A 24,302-nucleotide genomic window follows, 5' to 3' on the forward strand; every position below is an offset into this window, starting at 1 on the left:
ATCAGATACATTACAAACTACTGATAACTATACTAGCTATGATACAACAATAAAATGTAAAAGAATGAAACAAATGACTTTAGCAGACTGATGATAATCAAAACGTAAATATGACAAAATTAATTACAGTGGACAAAATAACACTTGTACACTTTTTCCAAGAATCACAATTCATAATGGATTTGATATTGAGGTATTTTAAAGTCACAGTGAGGTATATACGTATCTCAAAGTAAAAGTGCACATGGGGTATCTCAAAATCGCAGCGACATATTTCAATTTATGCAAACTTTAGCCAAACCATGAGATCATATCCACAAAATTACAAGTTTTCTCAAATCCATGAAAATTAATTATTACCAATGAAAAAAAGATGAATTTCGTATGATTTGTTATTAAAATTTAATTCAAAACTTATCTCTTTGAGGCTTGTTTAAAACTAATATCCCCTCAAATTCTAAAGCGAATTAGAATAAAGATCTAGGCTACATGATTATAAGTCTGTCCCTCTTAACATATAGGCTATATCCATTTATGTATTTAACAATAGAACCTATAATCGTGCATTATAATTTGTACAAAATCGGATAAATACATTTTGGTCGGTTTTAAGTGCATTACCTTTTGAGTGAACCCATTGAAGGATAACCTTTTTACCTTTTACACAGTTTTTTAAAACACTTACATTTAAAAATGTGAAAAATTGAAAAGTTTTTCCCGAGTTTTGTGATGAGAATTATATTGATAGAAATATAACAGCTTGCATTGATCTATTTATAGTAAGTTTTCTATAAAGACTTGTAAGTTGTTATATATTGAATATTTATGTGTTTGGATATAAAGTTGTGATCTTTAAGTGTGACACATTATAAGACACTGTGTTTCCAGAGTAGTATAACAATAAGTATTGTATAAAGTGATGTTAATATTTGTTGTATACAGTGTTCTCTCTGTTTCAAATAAAACTACGGATTGATCTACGGAATTCACAGACGATTTTCTTCAGTTCTGTCGACTTTAATTTTTTTATCAGGTCAGTTAAATGTTTTATTTATAAGTATAGTATAAAGTGATGTAAATATTTGTTGTATTCAGTGTCATTGGTTTATTGTTAAATAATACCTCTGTTTGAAATAACACTAGGAAATGATCTACGGAATTCAGAGACGATTTTTTCAATTCCAAGGCTTAATTGTTATTTCAGGTCAGTTTAATGTTTTATTCTTACTGCATAATCTCTAGAAGAAAGAAATCAAATGAATAATAAATCTGTTTTTCAACCATTTTTCGATGAATCGTCAATAATTGATATCCAGTATAAATGATATCTATTCTCTTCAATTATCGATCGTAACTGAGACTCAAGGTGACTTGTGATCAATTTTCAGACAATTTGACGGTAATTGAATTTTGTTCATATTTCCTATGCATTAAATCTAACTATTATTTATATGATTTAGACTGTCAGGGTAAAATTATAAAATGAATAGAATTTTGTCCATTATAAAGAACCATGAACATATTGAAAGCAAATAAGTATATAATGGTAATATACATATGATATCTTTATATCTAAATAAAAGCTTTCAGGTCTTTATAATTACATGATTTTATTAATACACTGCTTTTATGAAGAACAAATGTAAGTAAAATTTTTATAGTTTCATGTTTGATAGATTCATTTATTTTCATGGGTACTAATTTTTGTGGATTGAAGAAAAGTTGTATTTTCGTGAACTGTAAAGTTAGATAAAATTGTGTTCATTGATTATTGAGATTTTGAAGAATGAACTTAAATGTGTGATTAATTAGTGCTATTTCAGTCCAATCAGATTTATGGGGTTTACTTTTTCAAATTGTGACTTGGATGGAGAGTTGTCTCACTGGCATTCATACCACATCTTCTCATATCTATGTATTTGTTATTGCCTTCTTGGTAGGAGATCAAGAGTTGTCTCATTGGCACTGACATACATGTACCACATCTTATTTCTAGGTTGCAGATACATATATATATTCAATAGTTTAACAAGATGGTTCATAGGTTGTTTGAAACACATGTTAAAAGAAATAAAAATCTCAAATTTATTGTCAGAATATCAATTAATTATAAACATTGACTAAAATGGTGTAGCAAATATTCCTGGTTTAAGAAACAAATAAGCAATCAATCCTTATTTTCCACTATCTGACCATTCTTATAACAAGAGCATCTGCGGTCAGTTGGAATTAATCCCCAGCTTTATAGAAGAGATTTGTCTTAACTACATTTGTATATACACTTCAATAACAAAAAATAAACACATTGATAATTGGTAACATTCTGGTTCTAAAATTTTCAAGTTGACTTCTACTAAATGTTTGATAATAAGCTACATCTGTCATAATAAGTTACTGTGGATTCATTAATATTCGTTGGATACCAATTTTTGTTGATTTCGTGGGTTCAGGGAAACAGCGAAGTTAAATGTTCAACGAAATGCAAATTTTCTAAAGAAATGCATGTGAACTTTGTCAAAACCACGAATTTAAATACCCACGAAAATGCAAGTTTTCCTCTATCCACGAAAATTGGTACCCACGAAATTAAATGAATCCACAGTACCTCATTCACTTTCAAACCAGATGAATGTATTTGTCATTTTCAACAGAACACAAGCAAAAAGTACTTTTTAGTACACTCATGTAACATTGTATGCAAAATTGTTATCTAGATCTTATAAGTTAGTTAGGATTCATGGTTAAGTGATAGCTAGTGTATTGTAAATCTTGCACCCATTGTTAAATAATAAGGAACACTTTCAAAATACCATTGTAAAGAGAAAAAGTTCCGTCACTTATTTGGTTTCACATGGTCATTGTTTTTAATCTTATCCATAGAAAATCGTACAATAACCATTGTCTATATATGAAGAAAATGATACTGTCTATCGTGACTCAAGTGTTATGATATAGGTTAAAGAAACAATTAAGTGGCATGGCCTTTGTAAACATCTTACATGGTGTAATTGGGTCTAAACTTGACACAGCCTTTGTGAGGTACATGGCAGTATAATGATATGAGTCGGCATCTTAAGGTCGTTCAAAAGTTTCAAAATATCAATTGTACTTAATGTTCTTAATATATTTGCTTACTGAGGAAGAACTGTTTAAAATGAAATGTCAGCTTTTAAATTTTTTTGGCATAATGTTTCTTTAAATACAGTGTGAATTGGCGACGCAGAAATAATTTGTAATTTTATATTCAAATCAATGCACAAGGCTAAATGTAAATAGATCTGAAATAATTTTGAATTTGAAGTTCATTTTAATAGCTTTATATTTATAATGTAAAATAACAGGCACTTGAATATTATACCACAAGAATTGTGATACATTTGTTACCTTATTGCATTTCACAAGCTTTAATGGCAATTAAATTAGGTGTTTTCCCCCACTAGGTGTGGGGTTTCAATCTTTGTGTGTTGAAGACCCATTTCGGGCCTTTGGCTGTTTTATTTTGTCTTCTCTTCTGTCGGGTTGTTGTCTCTTAAAAACATTCATCATTTCCATCCTCAATTTGATTTGTCAGGATAATGTACTTTTGAGGAAGAAATTTATAACAATCTTCTATTGATTTATCAGAACTTTTCTGAATGATTTGCAACTGTTCATATGCTAAGGTGCTTGCATATTCTGGGTTTTCTTAAACTTGTTTTTTTTTAAATTGCCCCTTACATCCCCCTTCTTGTTGTAATATGGTGCATTTTTCATGTGTTTTTTTTTGTTAGTTGTTGGGTTGTTTACCCCTGATTTATACATACTCCTATTTATACTTCCATTCATATAATCTAAGACAAAAATATACATGCATTGAATATATAGAAAATGTATTTAGAACAGATTGCTGGACAGAGACCAATATTTTTTTATGAATGATAAAAGCAAACAGATAGTTGGATGTTATTGTTCATTACTGTTACTTAACTTGATGATCAGAAACAGCCAAACTATTTACAACACAATTATTTGGCATTAGCATAGCTTGATGTACAGTACAGTCTAACTATTTACAACACAATTGAACTTGGCATAACTTAAGTTAATTACTGTAAATACAGAAGTTAATAGGAAATATGCAACTATTAAAGTTAGATGTAATTGCGATAATTTAAACTTGCATTTTTGATTTTTTTTATAGGAACTAAACAGGATTTTAGTAGAAAAAAGGCCAAAAAAAAAAATCACATTTTATTTTTAGTCTAATATGAAAAAATCACAATAATAAATGCAAGCAATTAAATTTCTATAATTACAGTATTCTGTTTAAACCTGCCAATAAAATGAGTTCTTAATCAATTGTAAAATGTACAGAATCAATGGTCACTTCTGTTATAGCTCAGCTGTCTGTTCATGATGCAGATTAAACAATTGTTAAGGAGTTCATTGAACTGCCATTGTTTTTCATTCTGTAATTAAATCCATCATGATATAAAGTTATCACCTGTCAATGTGCGTCCAATACTATTATATGATGCCAGTGATTCCATTAGTAAAATGTATTGTTACAGGGTTCCTCGCCTCTATTTACTCTCTGTCCTCATATTGATTTTATTGTGCTGTTGTCCAGTTATGTAATAATATCTTCCTGTCTTTAAATAATTACATTAGATGTATGTTTAATTATAATACTTTATTCTGATTGGCTAACTGAAATCTTGTGTTATTCCTTAATCAACTTCATTACACAATAAAACTTATCATTCATGATGACACGAGGTCCCCCTATAACATGCACAGGTAAATTAGATAAAAACTTGATAAAAATCAAGTTTTAATGATCCTAGCTACAAAATGTAATTATAAGTATTGAATGCCTCTTTTTGTTACTTCATAGGGTTCTAAATGCGTTGACCGTGCGCACATTTTTAGAATGAAGTGCTTCCTCGCTTCATAAAAAGTGTTCTTTGGTCAACGCTTTTACACCCTAATGTAGTTACAAAAAGAAGCATTCAATTCTTAAATGAAAGTTGACCATGTTTAGTTAAACAAATTTGATATTTCAGAATAGTTATTTTCTGCTTTAAGTTTTGGCTGATACAAGCATAAGATAATGAGCAAATATAAGACATCTCAGCCAAAATAATGTGTCCAGGGTAAGGGTACTTCTTCTTTTAGATAATGTTTACTTTTACAAATTTTTTAGAAAAGTTTGACTCAGCATATGATATAAGAGCATATATTAAATAATTGATATTTATATAGGTAATATATATTTAAAATGACAAACTTTATTGAATTATAAGTTCATCACTCAAGAATGAGTGTAAACTAAAAATTCTTAAAAAAATAAATTGATGTAAGAATTCATGTGTAAAATATTAGTACATCATGCCCAAGGATAAAGAAAAACAATACTTACAAAAAAACTAGTTTAGCCTTAGTACTGGTGTCAAGTTCTTCTATAAAGTCTAAATGAGCTTCCAGTAATGAATTTATGTAATAAATGAAAAAAATATGATTAATTCTGATCAGACACAAGGTGTGCTTCAGGCTAAAATATATAACGACTTTCTTGTCAGGACAAAATATTTTATTAATAATTTCATATGTATAATTGTGGATGATATATTTTTACACATGTATGATTACACAAACTGAATAACCTCAAGGTGTACATTTATAAAAGTGCACTTCCTTAGTGTAAACACAGAAATATCAATATCGAGGAGAGAAGGACCTCATTATAGGAGGGATAAATCAAGTCTTCTGAATCAGTGTACATTTAACAGTGTAACAGCGTGTAAGGCATGTGTCTAATACAATATTAATGGTGGAGGGATATTCATTAATTTTACCCATTCATTTACAGCAGTGCACTTATATTTTGTGATAATGACATTTACACCTGGTCAAAGAATTCTACTGATCATGTTGATAAGTCGTTGGAATCAGTGTTACGATTTAACCATGATAACAGCAGGGTGTAAGGCATGTGTCTTATAGGATATTAATAGTCTGATGGTGGAGGCATATTCATTAATTTTACTCATTCATTTACCATAGTGCACTTTTAATATTTCGTGATAATGAAATTTACACCTTGGTAAAAATAAACCTATTGATATTAGTTAACTAAACAAAAGGGAATTTATCTGTGAGTTTGATTGTATTGTGAGAAGTTTATGTAATTTTTTATCATCATAGACTGAGGGAAGAAGTGCATGGTAAAAGAATTCCATTGATAAAGTTTACTTAACAAAAGGGAATTTAACAGACGCAATTTCATTGTGAGAAGTTTATGTAATTCGTTATAGACTGTGGGAAGTGTGGTAACATTTTCTTTTTTTAAAACTGTCTGATGTAAAGTTTGGATGGAAGTATTAATTAAATTGTCAATACTCACGGAGGATTGTACACAACTTTACTAGTCAAGAATCAGACTGATCAATGAATATACTGATGGATTTTTTCTCCTCTTTGCTTTTTATGCCAGTGACGATTTCCTAGACAGATTTACATTGTCCGAGCCCATTGATTTCCTATCAAAGTTGATCAAGTTTAACCTTTTTTGTTTGTGTGGTAGCAAGTGTGCAGTAATTAATAGTAATTGCATTTCGAAAGGATTTATATCAAAACTGGATTAAAAATTTTAACGCAAAAGCAAGGATTTTCTTACGTAATGACAGGAATAATGAACGAGGGAATTGTTTGATTTTAGACAAGAGCCGATAAATTATAACGTGTATTGACTAACTCAGTAAGTGTATTAATCTTATTACAGTAAAAAAATATAATTAAAGATAAATCACATGTGAGGTAAATCTTAATATCAATATTTTCTATTTGTACAATGTCTATGTGAAGAATAGTAGATTTTGAGTGTGTGTGTATATGCAGTGTATGAGTGCAGTGTACATGTGCAGTGTATGAGTATGTAGAGTGTTTTTAAACAGTATCCCAACAACATAATGAAATGTAAAAACAAACTAAGCTTTATGGATAGATTGAGGTAGATACATATGGACTTCTTTGAATTATACTAAGGTTTGAGACGTAGAGGGCTTTTTTGACAGCAAAAAATATTATAATCTAAAATTTTTAGATATAGTCGAGTCATTTCTCTTCGCCTGGCCACCACTATATTTTAGCCTTTATATACAGATATAATAATACCCTCCCTCCACACTTTTCCTAGAAACCTCAACCAGCCATTTGTGTATTTTCTAGTAAAAAAAATACTATATAACCACTGGGTTTCAATGATCTGATGTATAATTTCATTTATAAACTGTAACATCTGTGTAAGGTGATTGACTTCATATTGTATTGATTTTCAGTTAAAGTTGGTATTGTTTTTTTTAATTACTCAATATAAATGAAACATCAGACATGTTAAATTTACTAACAAATTGTTCATAACTTGGTGTTATATCATATAAAAATTGTACTTGACCAAATAACAGTTTGTTATCGAGTGAATGGTGTGTTATACCATATAAAAATAATACTTGACCAAATAACAGTTTGTTTGAGTGAATTGATTTCCTATAGTTGTCAATACACAGGCAGTCGATTGATACATCTTCTTAGTACTTTAACCTATATACTTGAAGTGGCACTCAGTATGATGGAGACTATATCTGTTTCATTATACATATAGTGTAGTCAGACTGAAGTATGATATTTTTTCATAAAAGTGCAGTGACTGAGAGAATGCTTCATGACAGATTTTGCAGTCTGGCTGAGGTAGGATGTCTGTTTCATAAGAATGCAGTCTGACTGAGGGATTTCTATTTCATAAGTTTTAAGTCAGACTGAGGGATGATATCTGTTTCCTATATAGATTTGCCTTTGGAAAATCATCTGTGAATTAATGAATGAGTTTTTTGCAAGAAGTTTAGTACAAATCTTTACATGTTATATTGATTTGGGATAATTTTCACTAAAGAAGATTTCATGAATCATTAAAAGTGAGTCAGTGCAAAAATAAAAATAAATCAGGGCTATGATTTTTCTCATTTCATCTGGTCAGGAAGTTTTTGTCATATCATACTGTGCCTTGGTATCAAATATATTACATGTCTATGGATTTTGTCATTATTAAAAGTGTGTGCTTTGATTTCATGATTAATGGTGAAGTATTTTGTCATATTAGCCTTTGCTTTAAATTTGATTTAGGAAACTATGATAAATGTCCTAATAGCTTTTGCTTTGATTTGATAAAACCATGACGATTTTGAAAAGCTTGTTTTTTTTTAACCTTTGCTTTGATATAGGAAACCATGATAAATGTCCAAGGATTTTTGCTTTGACTTAGGAAACCATGATATATATCTACTTAGGATTTTATTATAATAGCCTTTTCTTTGACTATTAGGAAACTATGATGAGTTAATTGTCATAACAGCTTTTGCTTAGATTTAGAAAACCATGGTAAATGTCCATGGATTTTGTCATAATAGCCTTTGCTTTGATTTAGGAAACCATGGTAAATGTCCAAGAATTCTGACATAAAAGCCTTTGCTTCTATTTAGGAAACCATGTAAAATATCCAACAATTCTGTCATAATAGCCTTTGCTTTGAATTTAAGAAAAAATTATGGTGTTGAATGTTCCAGAATTTTGTCATAATCATGATAATAGCATTTGTGTGGATTTAGAAAACCATGATAAATATCAAATGATTTTCACATTATAGCCTTTGCCTAGATTTAGGAAACCTTAATGTCAAATGATTTTAGCGTAATAACCTCTGCCATGATTTAGGAAAATTTTATGTCCAATAATTTTGGATTAATAGCCATTGCCTTGATTTAGGAAACCTTAATTGTCAATGATTTTGGATTAATAGCCTTTACTTTGATTTAGGAAACCTTAATGTCCAATGATTTTGGCATAATAGTCGTTGCCTTGATTCATGAAACCTTAATGTCCAATGATTTTTACAAAATAGCCTTTGCCTTGATTTAGGAAAACCTTAATGTCCAATGATTTTGGCATTAGCCTTTGCCTTGATTTAGGAAACCTTAATTGTCAATGATTTTGGATTAATAGCCTTTACTTTGATTTAGGAAACCTTAATGTCCAATGATTTTGGCATAATAGTCGTTACCTTGATTCATGAAACCTTAATGTCCAATGATTTTTACAAAATAGCCTTTGCCTTGATTTAGGAAAACCTTAATGTCCAATGATTTTGGCATTAGCCTTTGCCTTGATTTAGGAAACCTTAATTGTCAATGATTTTGGATTAATAGCCTTTACTTTGATTTAGGAAACCTTAATGTCCAATGATTTTGGCATAATAGTCGTTGCCTTGATTCATGAAACGTTAATGTCCAATGATTTTTACAAAATAGCCTTTGCCTTGATTTAGGAAAACCTTAATGTCCAATGATTTTGGCATTAGCCTTTGCCTTGATTTAGGAAACCTTAATGTCCTATGATTTTGGCATAAGCCTTTGCCTTGATTTGGGAAACCTTACTGTTCAATAATTTTGGCATACTAGCCATTGCCTTGATTTAGGAAACCTTAATGTCCAATGATTTAGCCTTTGTTTTGATTTAGGGAACCAAAATGTTCAATCAATTTGGCATTATAGCCTTTGCTTTAATTTAGTGTTAGGAAACCATGGTATATGTCCAAGTATTTTGTCATAATAGATTTGATTTGATTTAGGAGACCATTGTGATTGTCTGAGTACTTTTTCATACTACATGTACTAGGCTTTTACTAGCTGGCTTTTGCTTTTATTTAGGAAACCATGTTGAATGTTGGAGGATTTTGACATAATAGACTTACTCAACTTATGAATTTGACATGATCAGTACACTAGATCAAAGGAAATAGAGATTACATTGAAGTATTAACATGGATTATAACATAGATCTCCCAGTGCCCTAATTTATCTTTATTAACATGGATTATAACATATATCTCCCAGTGCCCTAATTTATCTGTATTAACAATATATACGTGTAAATCGTGTGTTAAATGGGATAAATGTTTTACACCCAGAATCCATGTGTCAGTAACAGGTGTCACAGATTTGCGTCATAAGGAAAACGACTGACTTTAGCAGGGTATTGATTTATTTTATTGTTAAACGAAAACTTAAATGTTTAATTTCATAGATTTTGTAGTCTTCATTCTCTATGTGTTTGTGTTCTTGATGTTAGACTTATATTCAATATTACTTTGAGCTGGTCTTTAGGAATTGAATATTTTCCACGCAGACTGAAAAAGATATTGACATGTCATCGTCAAAGGTATGTGTAAATGTGTAGCAGACAATTATCATACAGAATATTTGTAAATAAAAGGAGAGATGTGAGGTAATAAGAGCAAACATTAATGTAAGCTTATCGCTTTATACATCTCATTTCATTCATGATACAGAGCAATTAAGGTTTATAAGGTCAAACTGTGACCTTTATTTACTAACATCCAGATCATTTGTTGGATATGGACATGTGACAAAGTTGTTGCAATGTCAACTGTAATAATTTCGTGAACAGATGCTTATTTTTAGAATGCAACATGACTGGAAGATGCTAATATTTTCATTTCATTAGATACTATGGTCATTATTGGGTACAGGTCAACCCCAAAATTAAGTGTTCAACAATTTACAAATTTTCTACAAGTTCTATTGCTGACTTTACTTTAAACCATGAAATCAAATATCCATGAAATTGCAAGTTTTCCTAAATTGATGAAAATAGTTACCGACGAAAATTGGTATCCACGAAAATTGGTATCCACAAAAATAAATAAACCCACAGTAAGTTACGATCAATAATACATATCACTGCAGTAGATATAGGATTGACTTAATGTTGAACTCATGGTCACGTTTGTTTACTCTCTTATATACCAGATATATACACCATTGTAAATAATTATACTCTCACAACACAATAATACTATTCTAGGATCTTCCTCTGTTGCTGTATACATGGTATAGGTCATGAAGATATAAATATTTATAATGTGAAACACATTAACCTTTAGTGCCAAAGATCTGTATTAATCTTGTTGTGTTAATCCTATTCTATGAATGAAATAAACAATGAATTTTCTGAGTGTTATCACTTGGTGAAGTGTTAAATGCACATCTTGTTTAGACACCTGTCTTTTGTTTGTGGTGATGTGTAAAATGTACATACTGTTGACCCCTAGTTTCATGAGTTTTGTTGTGGTCAAGTGTCTAAGCACCTTCAAAGACATTTGTTGCCATCTGTGGTTCATACATTGTTCAGATGTGTTGATGACTTTTTGGTGGACCTTAGCTGTTGTCTGCTCTTTTGTTGGGTTATTGACTCTATGACACATTCTCCATATCAATAATATTTTGGAGATAAAAGCCTTTTTCTTTCCATCAGTGAGACATACATTGTTATTAATATTTTCCATAGTTATAAGTACAATATATCTGTTTCAATACTTGACTGTAAAAACTAGAGTATTAGTCAGTTGATGTGAGTCACACAAGATACACGGGTTACACTTGTCAATGTTTCTTAGTCATAGACCAGACATGTAATTCATTAGACGAAAAATTGACAAAATTTTAATTATCTCGTTGCATTGTTAACCTTAGTGTGGAGAATTGAATTTATGTCTATGATATTTCATTTATTTTAAGTTTTAAATTAGTTTCAAATAGATAGATTGAGCTTCTGGTTCAATTAGTCAACTGTATTATAAAGGGAGGGGGGCTTAGAAATATCAATCAAGAGAAGTGAATTATGAAGACCAATTATTGCAATGTCTGTATAATGCTGCATTTAAATGAAGCTATCAAAATTGATTAAGTTTGGGATTCCTTTTTGAGTGCAATATTAATAATAAAGGTCATTGAAATTCCTGAAGCATTGTGTGCACTTGAAGTCCTGACAACAGGCTAATGAAATTTAAAGATATTGAATATAAATCCATTCTGAAGTTTGAGATAAGCTATCATGTCTATCATGTCTATAGGAATAAATTAAGTTAAAATCCAAATGTGTTTTAAGTTCTTCCATTGTCACTTTCCTTTATGTTCAATGTTGGGTATCTCAATTCTAACATCAATCATTTAGCCTTAAGTAAAAACTTCTATGATGAATTGCATACCACAAAATTGTGCAAGGGCAACTGCATGCACAGAATTCATTCAAAATGCAATTTTTTAGGTAATGATAGGTCAATTAATTTTAAGTAAAAGAAAGATTACATAGGCTTGTTCTGAATAACTTGAAGATTACATCATGTTTGTAATTAAGACATACTATTAATGGAGATTGGAGGTTTTCTTTGCTCTTACATAATAATTAACATGTAATGAACAGGCAGCTAAACATTTCTTTGCTCTTACATAATAATTAACATGTAATGAACAGGCAGCTAAACATTTCTTTGCTCTTACATAATAATTAACATGTAATGAACAGGCAGCTAAACATTTCTTTGCTCTTACATAATAATTAACATGAAATGAACAGGCAGCTAAAACATTTCCTTGCTGATGTTAATAGGTTCGGTTCACCTTCCTTCAGTAAAATATAGTTTTATGGCTTTCACCTTAAGTTTTAAGTATTTTATGAAAACGGTTTTAAGTAACAACGATGTTAGAACCAATAGATATGCAGGATATAAGAAATATTGAAAATTTAATGTTAATTTTGTTAGTAAGATTTAAGATATGAATGCGTTTTAAATGACCATGAACATTTTGTATGAAATGAGAAAGCAACTCTTTCTTAAGGTTGTTCTAAAATGTCCTGAGCAATTTGCCTTCTCATTACATGAAATAAAAGAAATAGCATTCAGCTTGTTCAGTATGAATTAGAATTGATCTATATATATGTCTCATTCAGAAGGAAAGGGGGATAAGGGGTTATACCAGTTTTTTCTTAAAACTCCTGTATGGTTAAGTGAGCATGCTATAGGTTGTGATGTGTTTTAAGATTCATCTGTTTACTGAATACTTAGATGTTCTAACACATAATGGCCATATACCATGTTTGAAATGTTTATTGTATTTTTCTAGGGAACTTTAGGTTTAACTGTAGATATACCCAATAATGTCAACTTCTCTTTTATTACAGGTTTAACTGTAGATATACCCAATAATGTAGACATCCTGTGTTAATGTTATCTTCTCTTACATTACAGGTTTAACTGTAGATATACCCAATAATGTAGACATCCTGTGTTAATGTTATCTTCTCTTACATTACAAGTTTAACTGTAGATATACCCAATAATGTAGACATCCTGTGTTAATGTTATCTTCTCTTACATTACATGTTTAACTGTAGATATACCCAATAATGTAGACATCCTGTGTTAATGTTATCTTCTCTTACATTACAGGTTTAACTGTAGATATACCCAATAATGTAGACATCCTGTGTTAATGTTATCTTCTCTTACATTGCAGGTTTAACTGTAGATATACCCAATAATGTAGACATACAGAATAACAACAGCAATGTAGCTACCAGTCCAAATGTCAGTAAACCAACATCCCCTCTGCGTTTTGTTGGCCAGCTGTTACATCTGGGAAATCGGCCACAGAATAACATGTAAGTTTGTAAAAGTGTTGGGACATGCAATCGTAGATAATCGTAGGTCCTCTTGTTTTGGTGGATCAAAATTTAGATACATTGGTAAGTCATCTAAAAAATTTAAAGATGATTTGCCAAATGGAGACGTCCTTGTAAATATGACACAGTATCATTGGAATATGATCTTCACATAAGTATAGATTTGAAGTGATATATTTTGTTACAGCTATACTATAGAAGAAGGGAATCAGATTGAAAAAAAAGCTAATAACTGTCCTCACTTTGCTAGTGAGGAGTGACAACATTCTGTTAGACTTTCTATTTTGAAGACCATTATGGAGCCTCTTTTTTTGCTATAAAGATACACAACTACAAAAATTTGAAGGCTGAAATTTCATTAGCTGATGAAATATAACCAGACCAGAAAGTACATTTGTAGAATAGAGTGTTGTCTGACCCTTGTAAGGGAAGCTTGGACATAGGATCTGTATTTCAACCAAATTGTTTAGTTGTTATTGGTATAGTTTGTACATGGAATTCATGTTTGCTGGCTTAGACTTGTTTGATCATTAATTACCTATTTAATATGTAAATATAGAAAAAAAAGTTCTAAAATCACCCTTCTTCTTTCATGATCTCATATATTGCAGTATCCATTTATTTTTAAAGTTGACAAAACATAACATATATAACGTACTTTATTTTATAACATGAGCTGCATGTTACAGTTCTATAGACTGTACCTAACAATTGCATCTGCTTTAATTGATGAGGCTGTTTAATATTATTACTGTGGAGTCATTTATTTTTTTGGGTACACTTTTTTCATGGATGATAGGAACAGCTGTATTTTTTTTTATTTGTTGCTATGGTTTTGCCAAAAAGATTCAAATATATCAATGAAAATCTCAAAAGTTGGTGCCAAACAAATTATAATGCATCCACAGTATACCTTTTGGGAATTTATTCACCCAAGAAAAAAATGTAGGAATATAGATATAACTAATACTATGAGCTGACATCTGTCACTAGTGTCAGCAATGAAAATAATATTTAACAGAGCCAAAATATTAGTAAATATAAATCTAAGAAATTTGTTAAAAATTAAACTTTTGAAAAAGATTGATTTTAAAAGATTTGTCTTTGCAGGAGAAGGTTTAGGTGAGGTATCTTGGTCTATAAATCATGTAAATGGTGGGAAAATACATTTTCATTTTACCCAGGTCTTCCTGGAATCCTGCAGACTCTTTGTTTCATTTTGGTGTGTTGAGAATTTTTTTACCTTCTATTTTGTCATTTTAAAACAGTGATAATAATTTGAACTTAGCCTGTATATTTTTGATAAGTTTTTTTCCCTTTGTAGATATAAGTTACATCCTTTTCATGTGGTGTTGGATGGATAATTGTCTCATTGGCCATCATATCACATATCCCTAAGTTATATATATACTATTAAATGATCTAAGCTTTTGTAATGAGGTTATTAAAAGTTTTTTGAACATATTTTTAACAAAAGAGGGATGAAATGCACCCCCCCCCCCCCCCCTCCAAAAAAAAAGTTGAAGTAAGTCCAAAAAATTCGGATGAACAACTGTTACAGTATGTTGTTAGTTGCCAGATTAAAATTTTATACCTGCATTTAAAGTTATGTTTTAGTCTGACTTGAGTTCAATTCTTCCTGTGTTCATTTTGTACTTATTAAATTCTAATGTTTTAATGTTTTATGTTAAGATTTATTTTTTCAAGCTCAATGAATGTGGAACGTCTTTTAAGACGAGGTAGTCTTCCTGCTTTCAGGTATTGTAAAGCACAAATCATATCATTTTATTATCAACTGCTTCTATTTTTACGCACTGTCAAATGATTTTATTTGCCTTCATTTACAGCATGAATGTCATTGGAGGAAGAGTTAGTTCCCTTTTCAAGTAATATATTATTAGTTCTCATGCTTTAATAGTCTGTTTATATCCTTGGCTTATCACATTATTTGCAGGCTAGCCTAGGGCTGCTTCCACAAGTGTTTTCATATAAAGGAACACAACTCTTTAAAGGGACACAACTCTAAATGTACATATTACTCAATATTATTGGCTTGCCACAATTTAAGCAGGCTAGCCTAAGGCTTAGCTGCCTCCACAAGTGTTTTCATATTAAGGGACATTCCCCATTTCCATTCTCAATTTTACATAACTAAGTCAAGGACCACAACTCTAATTAAATATTACTTGATAGCCTGTTTATATCCTTGGTTTGCCATATTTTAACCAGGCTAGCCTTAAAAAAGCTGCTTGCACAAATGTTTTCCAATTAAGGGACATAACTCTTCCAAGGGACAACTCTTCCAAGGGACACAACTCTGGAACTGTAACTTTTCACATCTTTTCTATAAGGTATTGGAATGATGTATCTATAAAACTTTATCTAATGTGTTTACAGCTTATATATGCCATGACTTCTATATTCTACATATTTTGTGTGAAAGTGAGGCTTGGGTGAAAACTTAATTCTGAATTACTGTTTCTTAAAAATGACTCTTTCTTTATTACTCATCATGTAGCATTACAGAAAATACAATATGATCTGTGATCCATTCAAGACATTCAAAACAATTGTTTTTACAATCGTGTACATCAGATTTTAATCTGTGTTGTATCTGCAGTTATATACCACTGTACAGTGTGAATTAGAGGTTTAATATCTACGAACTGTTCTGGAAACTTCGTGATGGGTGTCAGACTGTTAATGTATGTATAAATGTTGTATTATTGAGGAGGAAATGTTACAAAGTTCACTGTATTAAATATATAGACATTTTTGCCATGCTTTTAGAAAAATATATGTTCTTCATTTCTTCATTATAAATTTTGGAACATTAATATAACTATAAGTATGAAGTATATACTTGTTTAATCATTTTGGTTGCATTGAAGATTTGTGACAAAAACTTCTCAAAATAAAAAAAATATGTGAGACATTCAATCTAGAGTTACCTTCAACTCCTTGCTGTTAACAATTTCTACCAAATTTTGATATATTTTTTTAAAACGTAAATAGATACTCTGGCTTAAAATTACCCCTTTAAAATGTATATTTTGGATCCTGTAATTTTGAATCTCACCAGAGAACTTCCTTTTAACATGTATTTTGTAAACCATTGAATCATCTGTTTCCATTAGTATATTATTGATTACAGTCACCCACTCCTACAGAGACAGATATTAATCTATTGTACAAAATGTACTTATATATCTATTATAAAGAGCTCAATGCTTCATTACAAAATAATGAATGAGGGCTTGGAGGAGGTGCTTTTTTTCTGTATTTTTTAATTTGTAGGCCATTTTTCTGCTTTCTTTGAATTTTGGTCCATTTTTCTCTGTTCATTAAATTTTGACCTATTCTTTATAATTGAGCACTATATATTCTCTTTTTTATGCCTATTTCAGTTTTTTTTCCTTTAAAAATCAGGATTTTCCAATTTTTAGACAACAACTCAAATAAATACTTTCACCAATTTGAAAGAAACTTTGGAGAATAGTTTATGAGATATATCTGAAATGACATGTAACCTTCATCAGGAAAACTCAAACCTATTAATAAAAAATGTCAGGAACTATATGACCTAAAACAATCAAAATCCTTATATGTACCTTGTCAGGTTTAATAAGAGCTAAATGATGAATTAGTGTTCTATTGGTGAAACTAAAATAACATCTCCAGCTAAAATTGTCCCGAAGTGAACTATTTTTAGGTCTTTTTATTTAATCAGTTTCTTTGAAGAATACCATTGTTGGAAGTAGGCTAACCATGATAATGTCATTAATAGTTAAAAACACTTGATTGATTTGGAATGATGGTCTAATTCTGGAATAAAAATAATTCAGTAATGCTTATGTCAGCTATTTTCGGTATCTTCTTCAATTGATTAAACAAATGTTTTAGGTATGATCAATACTTTATCATACAGCTTTATAAAAACGATCATTCTCCATGATATGTACAAACATACCAGTATATGCTTATCATTTGTCTAATTTAATTAATTTTTTTTTTTTTATCTAATTTGCTGTAACATGCCTTATTTTTGCATTGCACTTTATTTTTTTTACTTCTTCACAGTTCTGTTGTGTCTATTTTTCATCCAAGACAGATTTTATTGTTACAAACTCTGTTCTGATGTACTATTTTTTAACTGTCCTAAGTCAATATTAAAGATCATGTTCTTCAAGGTCATAGGTCAAACATGTGTTACACAGTACGTCATTAAAGGCTTGTTATCATTTGGAAGCACAAAGTCTCTATCAAGCCTATTACAAAATATTAAAAATAATCAGCTTTTATATATGTAATTATGGAAAAATGAAACAGGTTTTTATTTCAACATAAGTGGTCAAAGTTCAAGGTCATAAGATATATTAATATTTCAAGAATGAGTTTACAGTTTAAACATTTTAAAATGTAGAAATCAGCTGAGGAATATCAACCTGTTTTTGATTGCATCTTCAAATCAATAATTATTTTCCTGATTTGATTCTAAATCACACCTTGATTCTGTAATTGTACTTTTGTAAAGGTAAATTATCCAATAACATTTCTACAATGAAAACAACAATGAGATATTTTTATGAATGAAAATAACTTGGTTATCATATCAGATTCTATGTTGATCAAGTACTTCACTAACGTCAGCTGATCTCAGCTGTGACTATGATAGATAATTGTATTTAATACACTGACATCCTACAATAGTACAATTATACTTATATATCACAATCCATAGGAAGTTATTCTGAGTATCTATATAGTCTATTATAATGTGTATTCTGTCGTGTTTTTTCGTTATACTGTACACACCTATTCTTATACCAATGTCCTTAGGAAGTTATTGACTGAGTGACAATATGTTCTATTGTACTATGTATTCTTCTGTGTTTTGATGATACAGATTTTCGTTATACTGGTCATACATATACTTATACCAGAATGTCCTTAGGAAGTTATTGACTGAGTGTAATAGTCATAATATTATATTCTGCTGATACAGTTTTCGTTATATTGTACGTACATTATACCTCTATCAAGTGATCAATGTGCTTGGGATTAGTTCATCATTCTGAGTATCTATAGTCATGAAAGTCATATTATATTCTGTCATGTTTTGATGATATTGTTTTTCGTTATATCAATGTCCTCTGGTAGTTATTCTGAATGTCTATAGTCTATTGTACTATGAATTCTGTCAGGTTTGAGGATATATTATTCATGTACTGAGGATGTATTTTTTGTGTATTGAGGATATATTTTTCGCGAGTTTTACACAGGTAGGCAAATATAAATCATTTAAAATTTATAAGGAGATTGCCACTAAAACATCTTCTATCCACCAGAGTTTAAATGAAATGGATCTCCCTTGAGAGAAATATTTATGTAATTGTGAATAAGCAAGCAGCTGTTACAGTACTCTAGTCGAAAGATTCAAGACAAATTTTCAATATTTTTTATGAAATTATAATAATTGACTATTAATTGAATTCATATCATGCTTGATAATATATAAAACATAAGGGTATGTGATATGATTGCCATGAATAAGACAGTGATTTATCCATCAGAGTGCAAATGAAGTGTATAGTTCACATTTAGAGGAATTATTATAGGGGAATTTCAGTTCTACATATGATTCTAGAAAATGTTTTTTTTCTGTTAAATAATGGTTAATTTTTTAAAATTATAATGAAGTAATTTCAATTAGGGGTTTAAATGTGATATCAGTCCATCTAACAATATATATAGAACTCATATAAATGCATGTATACATGTACTTATATATAATATATATATAAGACAGATGGATATTGAAACATTCAAATAAGAAATAACAGATGAGTTTTGATTTGTTTTGAAGGGTTCTTATAATAAAACAGTTAGAGTTTATTTTCTACCTGAAGTAGATTAACAGATAAATTGATATATTCATTTGCTGCATGACATAAATTTCAATCCGACGAAGCTCATATTAAGGGGAATATAGATGTGTTGCTGTATATCTTATTCCAGAGACAGTCATACAAGTAGGCTTACAGTCTCTATCTCAAATTAGATAGTTTTCAGAGAGCTTCAAGTCATCCTAATGTTTGTAACAATTTTTATTGTAGAAATCTCTTAAAAATTGTTAAAACAAGTATATAGGCTAACATATCAAAACAAAAAGAATAAACCATGTTTTGTGAAAACCCAAATTTCTTTCCTTTTCGTCATGTATGTCATTCCAAAAACTTTGTGGAAAATTCCATGTCTAATGTCAAAACCATAATCATAAACATTCAGTAATAGTTTTCAGTTTCTGTTTATTATATTTGTTCTTCATTTATTGTTTTGTGAATAGAAGAGGCCATTATTTTCCTTGTATGAATTGTTTATCATTTGTCATTTCAAAATCTTTTACAAAAAGTTTGATATGTCATATGGGTTTTGCTTATTGTTGAAGGTTGTATGGGGACCTAGAATAATAAACTTCTATGTCTGTTCTATGTGAATTGTCTCATTAGTAATTGTATGATTAAAATGAGTTCTACGCACTTGCTCGTCATTTTAGTTTATATGTTGCTCGACATAATAGGCAAACAACCAAACTAAAATGAGAAGCAAGTATGGAGAATTAGTTTCAATTAGTTTGGCAACTGTACCACAACATCTTATTGTAATATTTGAAAAATTTATTGAATAGAAATATTCTGCAAACATAATGAAGGTTGTTATGTAATTTTCAAAATTGGCTTCATTAAAACGTAATTGAAATGAAAAATTTAAAAATAACTTGACAAGGTAAAAAGCAACTACAAAAGCAGCAAAAATGATCTAAACATATACTTTCATTGATCTCAACAGACAATAAAACCTTGGCAATGACGTTAGACAAAGCTACCACAAAGCAGTCCTTAGTACTGATCTATTAAATACTAATGACTGTTATAATCCCAGAAGTGATTATTTATTTAATTGTATAACACTGTACATCAATGAAAGCAATTATTATAGGTTTTGGTCTGTTATTTAATTGTATAACACGGTACAGCAATGGGAACAATTATTATAGGTTTTGGTCTGTTTAATTATTCGTCGATCTATGGATTCCTTAATAAAAGAGTTTGCATTGTCGGCAAGACATAAATTTTGTTAATTTATGGGATTTTTTTAACAATGACGTATGTAAAATTTGCTTATTTTAGTTATTTTGAGACTACTACAGCTAGGCATTATTAATTTGTGTAAAACAGCCTGAGAAAAGAAAACCTTTATTATTCAATTTGCCATTTATATTTATATATTCTGTTTAATTTTTATTTTGCTGACAAATAAACCAACTTTAGAACTCTATGTTTGTACTTAAGTGCAGTATTTGAGAAGCACTTAAGAATCACACTTCCTTACTGTGGCAATTTGGTATTTTCTGTTCCTAGTTCACGACAGTATAAGTGCATGAATAGCTATCTCACCATACATTTTGTACATGAAATGCATGCTGTCATAATTGAAAAATTTCACCACTCTAATATTTTTCTCTAATTTCACAAATATGTTCAAATTGTTTGTTGAAAGCAGTAATGGTGATTTAAAGTATGTGCAAACTTACCATGAATGCAGGAATTATTAGACAGACCCCAGCTGAAAAGCTTTGACAGTCAAATTGTCATAAAAAATCATTTTCTGTCATATTGCAATACTTAGAGGGAAACTGTAGTAGTGGTAACACAGTGATATAACCTCAGAAATTGAGTTGGAGTATTAACTGTGACTGATGCTAATGCTTTTTACATTATTTTAAATATGATTGTTAGTCATAGGGATCAACCCTTCCATTGATTTACTTAATAATTGTGAGAATATTTTGGTAGGTTTAGCCAATCTTTTTTGTAATGAATGTTTTTCTATTTCAGGAAAAAGTCAGACGCCAGTAAAATCCCTGCACTAAAAGCTTTGACAAAGAAAAGTACAACACCAAAAAGTCCCAATCTTGCCAAGAAACGACAGACATCACCTGACAATGTCGGTACAACACCCAAAACTAATTTAACGACATTATCGGTCACAGCACCTTCAGATGAAATGGTCCATAGGAGTACAGAGGATTTAGAAAGCGTGAGTTGTCTGTTATGGTGGTGTTTCATAATCTTTTTACTGACTGGTCTACTTAGGGCGTTGTTATATATGTAAAATAGCAATAAACAGATTCTCATTGATCATCTCAACTCAATTGCTTTTTCTCATTCATGGTCCCAGCTTAAGTGAGAAAATCAATCTGGTTGAGATGATGAGCGATAATCTGTAAAAAATCTATAAATATCACTGGATACTAGGTTGATATATTCGCTCATTTTTAGGCAAACTATCTGTCTCATTGATATTGCTCTTGCCTCACTTACAAGATGTCTTAGCATAAAAAAAAAAGATGTGATATGATTACCATTGACAAAAGTCTCCACAAAAGACCAAATGACGCAGAACTATAGGTCAACATATGACCTTTAACCATGAGTAACAACCATACCACATTATAAGTCAGCTATAATAGACCCTGAAATGACAAATTTAAAACATTTTAAACAAGAAATTACAGCCTAAATTTGTTACACAGCCAAGTCAAATCAAAGAATTAAAAACCTACTAACTGCAGAAGAAAGACAGTTCAGATTTAGGATATAAAGTTTGTAGGTAGAGTGACTATATCCTCATGGTGGCTGACCTTTAGAAATAGCACATACAAAGGAAGGTTGTGATTGATTTGGGGGGTTATAGTATTTACAGTTTAGGAAAAAGGGGCCAAAATAAGCATTTTTGTAGTTTTTTGACAATTTGTAAATGTATGGATCTCTCTGAAATTGTACCACAAGGATTCATATTTCAAAAAGAGGTCTTAGATTGAGTGTGGGGGTCATTGCCCAAAACTTCTAGGGATTATGTGCAAAAAAGGGACAAAAACAAGCAATTTTCTAATTTCCAGACATTTTTTTTTTAACTATTTTTTTTTTCATTTAGCATTGATTATATCTGACAATATTTCAAACTTCTATGATCTTTGGCCTCATTTATTTTGTGTCAGAAACCTTAATTATGTCCAAACTTGCCCACACTGTTAAGGGTTTGATCCCTGCAGTCGTATCAGGATGCACTCAGCGAAGCATTTAATTTTTAACATGTGGTCATCTTGAATTTTACTCACAAATTGGTAACAATGTTGATTACATATTGAGTAAACATTCACTTATTGAACAACCAATCACAATGTATGTTACATATTTAGTAACCAATGATAATGTTTGTTACAGGAGGAAGTGAGTAGCAGGGACAATGGTAGCAGTGGAGAAGGTGCCCTTGATGAAGTTGATGGACAGACAGAGTGTTCTATCTCTGATGTTGAGAGGACTAAACATGCCAAGGAGAACCTACAGACTAAGATCAACAAAACAATGGAAAACATCAAAGGAGAACAAGCTGTCAAAGAAGGTAAAACAAAATCATCTTTTTGATACTCTGAAAAATACTATTTTGGTTAGCAATTTACATTAGCAATAAGACAAATAGGTGAAAAAAATATATTTTGCAAATATTTCTGAATTTCATAGTTCAGTAGTCAAAGTTAAGTTTTTTGAGTTTTGGTCTTTTTTTCTAATACTTATTGCAATAGGTCCAATATATCTGGTGTATGGAAATATTTTGTGATCTATTTGTCAGTTGCGCATGTTTTATTTGACCTTGACCTCATTTTCATGGTTCATTGCTCAGTGTTAAGTTTTAGTGTTTTTGGTCTGTTCTTAAACTATAAGCAATAGGTCAAATATATTTGTTGTATTGAAGAATTGTTAGCTGTACATGCCTGACTGGCATGGTTTATCTGACCTTGACCTCATTTTCATGGTTCATTTGTCAATGTTTAGTTTTCTTGGTTAATTAAGTTTATGTGACAGTTGTAATAAAGCTTTTTATTTAGGACTATCAACATAATATCAATGATTAGTAAAGAAGGCGAGACATTTCAGTGTGTGCACTCTTGTTAAAAAAAATGCGTTACAAATTATGTCAACAGGTTAAATTTACATGAACAAACTATTTGAGGGTAGGTATAGGTGAAAGCCCTAAAAACAATTGATGATTAAAAATCATTCATCAGAGACTAGAATCAATTAAAACACATCTCAGAGAATTAGTGTTTTAACACTACACTATGGACAGTCAAAGAAAACATGACTTAAAAATAAAAGAATGATAGGTAATCCTATAGATATAACCTTATGATAAATATAGATCTTGTTATATATAGATGAAACAACCTCTAAATAGCTATATAGAATAGTATTAATAATGGGTTTTATTTTTCAGAACATGTGAATGAATATTTACGACTAGCGTCAAACGCTGACAAACAACAACTACAAAGAATAAAGACAATATTTGAAAAGAAAAATCAGAAATCAACACAAACAATTAGTGCTTTGACTAAAAAAGTAGAAAATTATCATAAACGAATGAATGACTTAGATACATATGGATTTACCGGACATAAACAGGCTAGGGAGCGGTTACGGGACCTGGGTCAAGGCTTTAAGTAAGTTTTTGTATCACTTTTTAAACAAGGTTTAGATTCTATTGTATTGCATGCTATTTAACCTTATAAAACAAGGTTTAGATACTATTGTATTGCATGCTATTTAACCTTATAAAACATAAGCAGTGAAATTTAAATCGCAGTATTACTGTCTGAAGGATAT

At 30.2% G+C, this 24,302-nt stretch overlaps 1 protein-coding gene across 10 annotated transcripts in view; it reads left to right on the plus strand.

Moving 5' to 3' along the window:
• The window catches only part of LOC134700994 (transmembrane and coiled-coil domains protein 1-like), a 62,890-nt gene that overhangs the window by 16,574 nt on the left and 22,014 nt on the right, over window positions 1–24,302 (plus strand). For 4 of the 10 annotated variants that reach the window (XM_063562142.1, XM_063562140.1, XM_063562137.1 and 1 more), the window contains exons 3-7: window positions 13,410–13,554; window positions 15,283–15,333; window positions 21,474–21,675; window positions 22,863–23,040; window positions 23,914–24,139. In XM_063562142.1, coding sequence (XP_063418212.1) covers window positions 15,287–15,333; window positions 21,474–21,675; window positions 22,863–23,040; window positions 23,914–24,139 — 653 coding nt within the window. In that variant the 5' untranslated portion in view covers window positions 13,410–13,554; window positions 15,283–15,286. Of the gene's footprint in view, window positions 1–1,015; window positions 1,034–5,651; window positions 5,783–6,361; window positions 6,740–13,409; window positions 13,555–15,282; window positions 15,334–15,422; window positions 15,462–21,473; window positions 21,676–22,862; window positions 23,041–23,913; window positions 24,140–24,302 lie in introns of those variants that run through there. The other 6 variants (XM_063562143.1, XM_063562141.1, XM_063562146.1 and 3 more) reach the window with 5 other exon arrangements.

Source organism: Mytilus trossulus, unplaced genomic scaffold, assembly GCF_036588685.1.
Source record: "Mytilus trossulus isolate FHL-02 unplaced genomic scaffold, PNRI_Mtr1.1.1.hap1 h1tg000210l__unscaffolded, whole genome shotgun sequence".
Taxonomy (NCBI): Eukaryota; Metazoa; Mollusca; class Bivalvia; order Mytilida; family Mytilidae; genus Mytilus; species Mytilus trossulus.